At 41.6% G+C, this 12919-nt stretch overlaps 1 protein-coding gene across 1 annotated transcript; it reads left to right on the top strand.

The window, feature by feature from the left end:
- The first annotated feature begins 5556 nt into the window (after positions 1-5556).
- NPY (neuropeptide Y) lies at positions 5557-12637 on the top strand. The gene is made up of 4 exons (XM_081286474.1): positions 5557-5656; positions 6573-6760; positions 10507-10587; positions 12474-12637. Exons 2-4 carry the CDS (start codon positions 6573-6575, stop codon positions 12496-12498), a joined length of 294 nt encoding a protein of 97 aa, XP_081142600.1. The 5' UTR covers positions 5557-5656; the 3' UTR covers positions 12499-12637.
- Positions 12638-12919: the final 282 nt, after the last annotated feature.

The raw sequence follows: 12919 nt of genomic DNA, 5'->3' as shown, positions 1-12919 counted from the left end.
TGTGGTGCTGAGGATCGAACCCGGGCCGCACGCATGCCAGGTGAGTGAGCTCGCTACCGCTTGAGCCACAGCCCCAGTCCGAGAACACGCTTTATAAACCTCTGAATGCGGAAGGCATTTTAAATTAAGACTCAAAATTCTGAAGCCCACAAGAAAAGACTGGTACATTCTACTATAAATGTAAAACATCTGTAAGGCCAAAAAAAGAAAAACAAAAACCTTATTTAACACAGTCAAAAGATAAATGAAAAGCCACAAATAAATTTTTGCAACTCACTTCACAAGAGGATAAAATCCCAAATATAGAGAACCCTCTAGAAACTCCTTCACTGTCCCTTTTTCCTTCTCCTTGGTCATTCTACTTGGCCTGGCAACACAGACCTCCCCCGCCCCCTCCATCTTAGAAAACCTTTCTCTTGACCCCATGTCACCCCTGCTTCTGCTCTATCTACTGCTGCCTTGTCTCACATCTCTCTGCTCATGTCCTTCCTTTCCCTCTCTCCCTCCCTTTCTGTCTCCTCCTTTCTCCCCCTCCCCCTTCTAAAACTCAGTTATAAACTCAGTGTGCATAAAGAAGCTTAATCTGATCAACACATTTACTAGGAATCGACTGAGTGATAGAAATGTATTAGGGATGCAGAAGTAAATAAAAATGCCTTGTTCTATCTCTTGTGAATTAACAGATTAAAATGTAAAGATATTTGACTAATAGCACAATAATTAGATAATACATATACAATTCCATAGTAGTTATGTGCAAACAAGAGGAGTTCAGGGTCCTAAAAGAACTTATAATAAGGGACCTAAACTAGCCTGAAGGACCAGAAAAATCTTCCATGAAGAAGTGACTTTTCAAAAGGAAACTAGAAGGATGTGTAGGTGGTGGCCAGGTAAAGAGTTTTGACAGAGATTCCCTTGGAAGACATAGCACAATGAAGGTGAAAGAGGGAAAGATGATTGACAGATTCCTATCTATCCAACCCAGAAAATCTCTGTCAAGATCTAGATCATCTAAATTGAGACTCTTGACAGAGATTTTCTGGGTTGGATAGATAGATGGCCCTGGATCTCAGACTTCAGGCTGGAGGTGGAGACTTCAGGCTCACAGCTATGGAGTAAATGAGCTTGATTTGTCAGTGTGTGTGTGTGTGGAGTGGAAAGGTCAAGGTCAGGGCTTGAGGTACAGAAGGATGACTGAGCAAAAAAGACTGTGGTGAGCTCAGAGAGAAAAGAGAGGAATCAAATAACAGAGAAGGTCATGGCCAAGAGAAGTCAAATAACTGGTGAAGTCCAGATGGCTTGCCAGCAGGTTTACTAAAAGCAAGTTAAGAGCTTCATTCAGCCAGATTCTTTCTTGTAGTGGTCCCATGACCATGCCTGAGGTGAAGAGGAAGAGGTAATGGTAGAAATCTACTTTTTAAAATCTTTGCTATGAGACTTTCTCTCCTGATCAAGATGAAGAAAGAGAAATTGGATTTCTCTTCCAATTTCTTTTCCAAAAAAGAAAAAAAAAGACTAGACCAAAATATATAAAACAATCCTCAGTTAGCACTGGATATCAGTCAATAAAGAACAATGTTCTCTTCAAGACAGAACACAAATGAAAACAAAAAACCACCCTACAATGTCCTCAGCTTGTTGAGGAAGGTCCCCAGGCTGCCATGGAGGAGGAACTGAATCAGCCCCTGAGAGGAGGTAGAACTGCAAGTGTTGGGAGCAGGACAGTGAGAATACCAAGACACTGGAGAGTGTCCCTCCAGAAATTAGTTGATTAGTTGATCATGTACAGGAAGAAATCCCTCAAGGTCAGGGGGAAAAAAACACGTAAGAGGATGAGAATAAAAAGCGTCCAGTGCTCACAAAGAGCTGGATATAGCGCTTGTCTCAACAGCCAGGGAGGAAAACTCACTTCTGGGGAGGTGTCAGTTATTAGTTAAGGCAAGGAAGGTTTTGCTTCAAAAGTGGGAATCAAATTAAACCTAGACAAAAGCTAATCCTGGAACCATCTAATAAATTGGAAGAACAAAACCCCAAAGAGCCAAGTTTTTAGCTGTGTCCCAGAGTAAGGTTCAAGAACATTTATGAGAACACAAAAATATCCAACAAACAACAAGGTAATATGCACAATGTGTGACATCCTATCAAAAATTACAAGGCATACAAAGAAGAAGAAAAATATGAGCTATAAAATGGAGAAAAATCAATCAGTCCTTGTGATGGTTAATATGGATTGTCAGCTTGATTGAGTTAAGACACTTTGGGGTGGGTTGATGAGGGTGTTTTCAGAGATTTTTGACATGTGGAATGGTAAACTGAGGGGAGTAGATACATCTTGGATGTGGGTGGTGCAGCCCAATGGGCCGGGGGACTGGATGGTAGGAGGGAAGAGGGAAGAGGAAGCCAATGCACTCATAGGTACCCTTTTCTCTCTGCCTCCTCACTACCACAAGTTGAGCAGTTTTCCTCTACTGGGTTCTTCCCCCAGGATGTGCTGTCTCATCTTGTGCCTAGAGCAATGCAGTCAGCTATCTGGACTGAGACCTCTAGAACCATGAGCTCCAAAAAAATTTTTCCCCCCTAAGTTGTTCTTGTTGGGCATTTGGTCACAGAGATGCAGAAACTGACTAAAACATTCCAAGAAATAACACAAATGACAATAATGCAATAGTTATTAATAATGTATATTCAATAGCTAAAGATTGAGCATGTCAACTCATGGAAGATATAAAAAGAGATGCAATCCGAAATTCTAAAGATGAAAGTTGCATGGCAAACGTGCAAAATCACTAGATAAGATTGGCAGTGATCAGGCACTGCAGAAGAAGATTAGTGAATTTGAAGACATAGCAAGAGAAACTATCCAAATAAAACTCACAGAGGAAAAAAAAGAAAGAAAGCAAAACAAAAACAGATCACCAGTGAACTGTGGGACAATATACACCCACCTTGTGATTCATTCTGTTCCTGGGTATTTTCCTAAGAGAAATGACAATTTATGTCCATACAGTGACTTACAAATGAATGTCATAGCAACATTGCTCATAGTAGCCCAAACTGGAAACAACCCAAAGACCATGAGTGGTTGAATTGATTAAAAAACTTTAGATATATCATGTAATGGAAAATTTCTCAACAATAAAAAGGATGAACTATTGATATATGCTTGAGCATGAGTGGATCTAAAAATAATGATGCTGAGTGAAAGAAGGCAAAGGGTGCAAACTGTGGGGGAATTACTTTTATAAGCAATTCTAGAAAATGCAAATTAATCTAAAATGACAAGAAACAGATCTACAGAGAAAGGGAGCAGGGAGAGACAGGAGGGAGGAAATTTCAAAAAGTACAATAGGAAGTTTTTTTGGGGGTGATATATATGTTAATTATTTTGAATCTCATGGTGGCTTCATGGATATGTATATATATTATACACACACATACATATATATCCAACTAAATATTTTAAACATTTTAGCTTGTTATATCTTAGTATCTCAACAAAGCTGTTAAAAATAATCACATAAATAAATAAATGATTTTGAAACAAAGAAATGACTTAGCAGCTAGAAGGAGATGAAGAGTTGAGTGACACTTGGTTTTGTTTGGGGGGACTTAGTTTTGGTTTGTTTCTTCAACAAACTCAAGCAATTTTAAAACTGAGGGAGGTTATAGAAAATTACAGGAAAAATAAGAGGTAATGGATGGAACAAAGTCCTGAGAGAGACAGCATATTCAGAGCCCAAGGCCAGGCAACACAGCTTGGATGAGAGAAAAAAAGGGAAAAAGATGTCATGGTGCATATAGGGCACATGCATGGGTCCTTGGTTTTATTCTCCAAATGCTCAACCCTGAGAATAAATTTTTATTCTTGGGTATCAGTGACATTATTTTAAAGTAAGCTAATCAAATTGTCACAGGTCTTCTCATTCAAGAATGGTGCATCTTCTTACAAGTAAGTTTTGCCAGATTCAATGACTCCTGCTAAGTCTGGGTTTAAAGTGATAGGAATCTGTGATACAAGGTAAAAATAAGATTATTTTATTGAACATGGACTGTGCTTTTCGCCTTATCAAAAAAAGGGAGGGTGGTCAGTCTAAGTAGATATTTTGCTTTTCTATCAAATTCTCTCAAGAACAATTCTAAAAGCCCTGATATTTATGTCCCTGGCATGTCTTTATGTAATAAGGAAAGTGCAGTTGCCTAACTGAAAAGGATATTGGTCTTCAAAATTATCATTTGATTTGGGCACACAGACACTCTCTCATAGAAATAGTGTCTCTCTTTCTCTCTCTCTCTCTCTCTCTCTCTCTCTCTCTCTCTCTCTCTCACACACACACACACACACACACAAACACACACACACACACACACACACACACACACGGGGTGGGGGAGAAAGAATTGCTCGCTTCACAGTAATTGATACTTAATTCAATACTGTCAGAACAGCACAAAAACAAAGTATCAATATAACAGAATCACTTATCATTTAAGCATTAAGATAGCGTGTTAATCTTTCCTGAAAGATTCAGACTTCCAGAAGCATTCATTCAGGGAACTGTAAAACCTCAGTCCACTGCATAAAATCCTATTCCTGTAAGAATAATTTATGTATCTTACATACTCATTCAACAGGTTTAACATAATGCGCAAATTAATGGTCTTTTCATTTTTATTTTTATCAATTTCATTTCAAGCAGGATCCACATACACCATCATAAACAGAAACGTACTTAGGACTTCATAAGGGCCACTAGATAATGGGGAAATTGCTGCTCTGCTTTGTTTATGGCCACTTGGGACCAAAAGTCTCTAGACGCTGGAAACGCAGCAAGCCGGGAAGTTAGTTGACCGCGTTTGGCCTCCGGGAGTTTGGAGTCCCCACACTCTTCAGGTCGCTAGGAAGCCTGGCTCACTGAGTTTAGTCAAGTACTTAAAAGGACCGATCTCAAAGAAAAAAAAAAAAATTCTGGGCAAAGACCAAACCACAGAAACTGGTTCTCAGCTCCTCACGGGGACCTTCGGGAATCACGACCCTGGGCAGCCACCTTCCACCTGCCTTAACTGTGGGAGAAACCTGTGCACCCAGTTGCCTCTCTCCGAAGGCGCGCGGTTGTACCCACACAAGTGCCGCGCGTGTCGCGGAAATGCTCCACGAAGTACAAGATTCGGGTAGCAGTACCCCCACGTCCGATGGGTTGGTCATTTTAGCGACTGGCGACAGAGCTTTGGACTGTGCCTACTTCTGCAGAACTAACCCCAAGTGAGGGAAAGCCGGGTCTCGACGCCGCCCGGAGGGCAGCAGGCACTTAAGGTTTGACAGTGCCCAGCGAGCGCACTTGGAGTGCGCTGCTTCACGTTCATTGTCCAGTCCCGCAAGGCCTGGCGCGAGAGAGTTGGGGTGTAGGTGGCTTCTGAAGCAGACACTCGTGCGGCTGCAGCTCCAACCCCCTCCCCCAACCGCTCGGGGGCGGGAAGTGGCGGGCGGGAGTCACCCAAGCGTGACTACCCGAGGCCCCTCCTGCCGCGGCAAGGGAGCTCCATAAAAGCCCAGTTGCGACCCGCTCTCAGCACCCCATCCGCCCTCCCTCACACCTGGAAGAGGAGCTCCCCCACCGCAGAGCACTTGCCGCCCAGCCACGCCCGCTCGCCAGCCATCGTGAGTACCAGGACCGGTTTGGGTAAGGGCGGGAGCTAAGGGGGCGCGGGTGAACTTGCCCCGGGCATCATCTCACCCTCTGCAGAGCCTTGGAGTCCTGGGAGGTCGCACTCGGATCCCTAGATTTTGCGCCCCGGACTTTGTCATTTTCACGCCCAGATGCCCGCCATCCCTTCTTGGCGGCTAAATTTCATTTGTCTTTTCTGGTCCCCTCTGGTTGTCCTTCGGCCCTTCTCCTGGTCCCTCCGACTGGGCGTACCCTCTGGGTTATGTTTTGATAGATAGGGAGGGAAAAGGTGGGACCCCTATCCCAAGGCATCTGACCATCTCCCGGCAGCCAGATTTCGGTGGGCGGGAGAGGTTTCCCAGGCGCCCTCGAGTGAGGAATACCCCACCGGCGCCCAGTCACCTCAAGATCCTTGAAATCGGTTTCGAGACAGGCTAGCCTGGCTAGTAATTCTCCTTCCCTCTTCCCAACTCAGTTCTCACCCGGAGGGAATCTCAATCATAGCTGTCCATCCCAGACAAACCAAAGTAACAGAGAAGAAAGTTTTCTCCTCCGAGAAGTATTGAGGGAGAATGGGGAAAAAGTGATCACCCTTTAACTCAGAGGGAAAAACTTCCGATTCTGTTTTCAAACTGTTTTACTGACCAAGCCTCCACTTTGCGCCTCTCGATGCGCTACTCAGTCCTTAGGACTTGTATGAAAGTCGCTCTGAGTTTTCCCGCGGAGCAGAGGGGCGGGGCCCGGACAGATCATCTTAGCCGTGGAAGATCAGCTTCTTTCTGTATGTAGAACTGGGACTTGAGAGGATTGGGGGCGTCGAGGGTGACAGCATCGAAAAGGGCTCGGGAGTGCGTCCTCTGAATCCCCAAGTTCCTCAACTCCAATCCATTGAAACTTTTATGTCCGCAGATGCTAGGTAGCAAGCGACTGGGGCTGTCCGGACTGACCCTCGCCCTGTCCCTGCTCGTGTGCTTGGGTGCGCTGGCCGAGGCTTACCCCTCCAAGCCGGACAACCCGGGAGAGGACGCTCCAGCGGAGGACATGGCCAGATACTACTCGGCGCTGCGACACTACATCAACCTCATCACCAGGCAGAGGTGGGTGGGATCCGCGAGAATGACTCTGAGAGCACCAAGCCCTCACACTGCAAATCCTGGGGATCTTAGGCGAAAGGAACCGTTTCTTTTTCTTTGTTACATCCAGGGAATGACCATATCAGGCACATATTCAGCTCTAGGTAAAATGTTCAGGGCACAAACTGCAGAAACAGGGTTCAGTCCCTGTGTAACTACTCACTCAGGTTCCCCAAGCTGGTGTTTGGCATCTCCTTCCACTTACCCAGGGTCTTTTTTTGTTTTTAAGCCCCTTGGAGCCTGTCTAGCCTTCTCCATGGGAAAAGTGCCCAGTGAAAGGGGCAGGAGTGCCTCTAAGAAAGTGGGTAGGAAGGAGAGCGAACCAGGTGTCTAGGGAGACAACCACCACCAAAGAAAACCAAGGAGGAAACAGCCTGGTCACCAAGAGGAGGCTACACTTTCCAACATGCCCAGGGCAAACCCAGTGACAGCATCTAGGAAGAGACAAACAGAGCTGTGTGTTTCTTACCTACAGCATTTTTGGCAGTCTCACCTCCATGCTTGAAATCGCAATCCCATTATTAACAATTTAGCATGAAAACAGTTGATTAAAAATGAAGATTTGGCCCATTTTATAGCAGGTGAGTTCTGAAAAGAAAGTCTTACTTTCTTTATTAAGGAAAAAAAACATATTGATCTAGTAACTCTAGGATAAATCCAGAGAATACTTGGAATCTGAAAAATTATAAACTTTTTTTTCTTGGATGCCCAGAAAATTAAAATGAAATGTCACACTTTCACTCTTAACATTGACTATTAAGTGAAAAATCAAATCCAATCTATTTTACACACAATGCGGTGTTTAAATTTTGTTTTCAAAACTGGTGCATCTCAGTTCTAAATCATTTAACATGTTATTTTAAGGAGCTATAAAGGATGAGCCCTTTAAAGCATTAATGTTATTTAACATGTTTCAATTATGTGTTTTAAAGTATTGGTTTTTTCTGTTTATTTTTTTAATCATGTTTTTACTTTTACAGGTCAGGGAATAGTTGGAAAAAATCAAAGCAGGGTGTGTGGGGGTAGGGGAAGAATTTATACTTAAAAAATAGTTTCCTTCCTTTTGTGTCATCAAAACGGCATGTGGCATTGTGAAAAGACTTATGAAAAAGTTCAAATTTACAGAGGATCAATTAAATAATATTGGTTCATGATCCCTTAAAATTAAAAAAAAAACAATGTTTTGAATCCTAATGGACTTCTCAGAAAGTTAATTGCTGCAAATTCCTGCTTTTTGTACAGCCCAGAAAAAAAGAATTTAGACAAACAATAAAGATATTAACTGTTATTTTTTCTAGGTAAACAATGTCATTAAGTCATAGCAAAAATTATCGCAGAACTCATTTTTGCAAAGACGATTGCTGCAAAGCTTTGCCATTATATAAAATTTTAGCCTTTCAAAATATTTTCCTAGGTGTCTTATCCAGTCCTTTCCTCAAAGCTTTGAAGTTAATATGTTTTCCATTTTACAGTTCATGAAATTAAGAACATTTCATGAAGGTTTCTTTTAGGGATTATGGAACTGAAGCCCTCTATTGAGTTTCTTTGAATGTTGTCTTCACCATTAACAGTCAGTATCATCTCCAACATCTTTGATGAGGAAAAAATGGGAGAGGGACTTGAGTTCCATAGGAAGAGATTCACGTTAGTTGAGAATAAGCTGGTGCCACAGTTTCTAGCCTCAACTTCCTGTAAATTCCTTCTTGGAAGCCATCAGAGGCTTTGTTTATTCCAGAGTGTGGGTCTATCACATTTTGCTTATGTGGTTCCCTAGATCAGCAGCTCTCAGGTGATGATATTCTCTCCAGGACATTTGGCAATGTGTGGTGACATTTTTTATTGTTCAGCTAGGGTGGGTGCTACTACCATTTCGTATGTAGAAGAAAGGGATACTGCTAAACATCCTAGAATGTCCAAGACAGCCCCCTACAACAACCTCAAATGTCAGCAGTGCCAAGGTTGAAAAACTCAGTCCTATATTACTGTTTCTCATCCTGGCTGCACATTAAAATCACCGGGGAGCTCTAGCAATATATGTAAGTTGGCCTCCACTGGAGACCAATTAAATGAGACCCTCTGGGAGGTGGGACCTAGGCTTTATAGTGTTTTTTTTTTTTTAATTTTTTCTATCTCTCTTTTCTTTAAGCTCTCCAGGTGATTCTAATGTGCAGCCACGTTTGAGAATTTTGCCCTGGAGACTCAATCTTTGCAAGTTAAGGCATTGTAGAGAAGAAGGATAATCCAGAATTAATTAGAGAAGGAAGAGTAGTGAATATTGCTGTCCTGGAACCTAGTTTATGACTGTGCAAATCCCACTATTAGAGATTTAGATTCTTTTCTGTTAAATTAGAGAAAATGGTTGCCAGTTCTTTCACTCATGGGGCATGATGAAAGTAAGTGAATTAAGGTTGCCCAAGAGTTTTAAAATTAGTGAAAATCAACTGATGGACAGAATTACTAAGTATAAGCAGCAGCCTGTAGCCTGATACCACAACACAAGGAAGCCTTAACAATGCTGGGAGAGAGAGTAGGAGGTCGAGGACAGTGAGGGCTTTGGTTTTTTGTTTTTTTGTTTGTTTGTTTGTTTGCTTCCTTTGAGCCTCTGCAAAGGAGCCCACATCTTTCCAAAAGAAAAAAATTGGGTTTAGTTATGTTTGGTAAGCAGTTAAAGCATATTCTCTGTCAGCTTTGTTTAGCTGTTGTACCTATTAGTTAATTAATCTATGCCAGGTTAAATTTCCATTTGTAAACAAAATGACTCCTGGTGTCCAGAACCTTTTCTAAGAAAGGAGAAAATACTCTGCAAAAAATTTAATTTGTATAGATTTGTCAAACCCATTGGCAGTGTCCTGAAGCAGGATACTTACAATACTCTCACAGGTAAATGTAAATTTGCATTCAGATATTGTCCCAACATATCTAGCTACAGGAGGTAGAATAAAAAGAGCACTTTCATGGATCAATAGGATTCCTTTAAACTTATAGGGCAAGTTAAAAATCACAGCATCAAGGAAGGTTTTTGGCTTTTGGTGCCTTGAAAAGATATGGAAAACATAAGGATGGATGCATTTCAACGGCAGTAACTTGCACATGTATATTACTTTGTCACTCTAAAATCATTGTGACTCACTTTCGCATTGAATTTTCACAAAGACTCTGATTTAAACACGGGTTATAATTTTTTTATGAATAAGAAAACAGATTCAAAAACGCAGGTGGGATTTGAACATCATACTGCTGTTTTTTTTTTTTTTCTGGAACTATCATTTGGTCTCCTTGTTAAGATTTAAACTGCTGTGTATCATCAGAACTATAGCCAATCAACTAATTATGGAAACGTTTGGAATCAAGCTTCAGTGCTTTTAAATTTTCTGTCACCTAGTTATAAAAGAATATCTCTATATATACATGTACTACTGGTGGTAGTTTTAAAAGACAAGAGTTTGATTAGAGCTTTGGGTTGCATTTAAATACTCTACTAAGTTATTTATTATGAATTTAAGCAAATTTTAAATATATGTGAAACTTAAATCATATTTTTGATAGTAGATGCTTCATACACCTAGATTACTTATTAGCACATGAACAAGTGAAAATACCTTGTAGGATCAATATCCTAAATAGGAGACGATCTTCCTTTTTACTAAAGACTTCTGTGGTTATTCCAAGCTTGCTTTAAAAAGACTTTCCTTTTGTTTTTCTTTTTCCAGATATGGAAAACGGTCTAGCCCTGAGACACTGATTTCAGACCTTTTAATGAGAGAAAGCACAGAAAATGTTCCCAGAACTAGGTATGACTCTCCTGTGATAACACTGTTACAGAACTCAGGTGCCCAGGTGAAGATGGGCGGCAAAGGGGTGGAAACTTCTAGAGGAGGGGAGGGATTTGGCAGAAATTGGGATGGAGAATCAGACAGGGAGGACATTTCTTTTCATGCACTCATGGTAAATCTCCAAATTTCTGTGGAGTGACATTTCCTAGCCCATACTATTTGGTGCTCCTTTGAAAACTCTGAACATAGATAACTTTTGGCTCAGAAATTATTACTCTGAGTAGATTTTATAGTATTGTTATCATTGGGGTTGCATAGAGTAAGCCCCCTAACTCTAAATTTAAATGACCAGTTGTCCATCTTTGCCTAAATAATCTCTAGTTTTCATACACTTGTTGGAGTGCCTGCGTTTCCTAGGAAATGTTCCCCGTGTGTTTGTCTCCAGCCTTCCTGCATAAAGTTGTAGATGAATCAGTAGCTCCTGGTGACTTTTGGGCACGTTTTAGTTCAACATAGTAATATATTACATTCAATGAATGACTGTTGAATGACATTATTCTTAGCAGTTTATTTGTAGGCTTGGAACTTTCTTGGAGTGTAGATCTGTCCCTAAAATCTAAATGCTAAATCTCAGCCCTTGGGCTGAGATTCTATGGCACTTCCTGGACAAGGAAGGAGTGCTGCTATAAAGAAGCCTAATCTGCTTCCATTTTCATATTCCAATGGCTACTTTACCCACCCCCAACCCTCACCCCGTGTTGTCCACAGTAGGAGGCAGAGGTCCACTACTACACCTACTGTGTTGTCCACAGTAGGAGGCAGAGGTCCACTCTTGTCCTGGGTAGGTTAGCTGCCTCAGACCCCAGCTCTACAACCAACGTCAAGAACCAATTTCCCCAGAAGAGGTCACTAGCACACTTGCTCAGTGAGTGTGACGGAGGTGTCACTCTTCATTGAGATTCTCTCTAGAGAATCCAGGGTAACCCTTGGGCCACCCACCTCCCCTCCTGCTCTCCCTCAGTTCCCTTGTGAAATGGCCAGCCATTGTGAAGGGCACAAATATAGAGTTGGCAGATTCCGTTTCTCTCAGGGAAACAATGATTCAAACTGGAACAAAACTCCAGTGCTCTTGTCCCCAGAAGTACCAGCTCCGACTTAAACAGCAAATCCAAGAGAAACAGATGGAAAATCACAAGGCTGTTTTAATACTAAGCAATAAGTGCCTTTTCATGTTTTGTTGACGTGCAGATGATATTTGCCACAATAAGAAGTTTTGGGTAGCTGTGTCTTCTTTCAGTTAGGAAAAGTAACCATCCACACCTACTTAGAACTCTGTTGCTGGTTTTGTCTTGTGGCCCCACGTAACAAACACAGTGAGTGCATGCAAAAGTTAATTGAACCCTGATTGACAGACTCATGGCAATTAGAAAGAAACAAAAGCTGATAGCCTTGAAGTTGCCTTCGAGTGCTGTTTTCTTGAAAAGGGCTTTTTATAGTCTAATAAATAGCATCCTACTACACAACAAGGCTTTGGGGGGAAAACAATGGAAGCATATTCAGTTGAGTAACACTAACTTTCTTGTTACAGTTTCATGTGATTCCTGTAGTTTTGATCTTCAGAAATATTGCTGAGTCCCTCAGCTCCTTTGATATGTACAGAGCCTTTTAAATACTCCCTCTGAGATTTGCCTGTGACTTCCTTAGCATGAGTGAAAGCCTCTCAGCTGGGTCTTTGCACATCATGCTGCTGTCTCACTCCTACTATTCCACATGGCCTCTGATTTAGAGTGCCAACGGGAAGTTTCTGATCGTCTTTCAGTTCAGAACTGCATGTCTCACTCTTGAAAGTATCCCAGGTAGTCAAGCAGCTTCTCTTAACATGCTTTGCTTCTTATGTGTTACAGGCTTGAAGACCCTTCTATGTGGTGATGGGAAAGAACACTTGCTCCCCAAGCTTTTCCTATTTTCAACCATATTTCATTCTGTAAAACCAGATTCCACCTGTCCTACTTGAGCATGCAGCCATTGTGCTGGATTCTGCCATGTTTTCCTTTGTCATCATTGTATATATGTGCATTTAAATAAAGCACCATGCAGTCAGAAGTGTGTTCTCCTCAGTGAATGATCTGTTATTGCAATAGAGAGAATTACTTGAAATTATTCATTAAATAATAACCACCCTCAAGTAAAAGATTCAATGGCCATGAAAGATACAAAGATATGTTATCTATGGTGACCCAGATTCTGTATATGCGTGTGTGTGTGTGTGTGTTTGTGTGTGTGTGTGTGGGGGGTGTAACATATAGAAGTATTTAGCAACATTTGTCAAGGGAAAGTTAATTTGGAGAAA

Source organism: Spermophilus citellus (assembly GCF_964194105.1).
Source record: "Spermophilus citellus genome assembly, chromosome: 3".
Taxonomy (NCBI): domain Eukaryota; kingdom Metazoa; phylum Chordata; class Mammalia; order Rodentia; family Sciuridae; genus Spermophilus; species Spermophilus citellus.
This window is presented reverse-complemented; position numbering and strand designations above follow the sequence as displayed.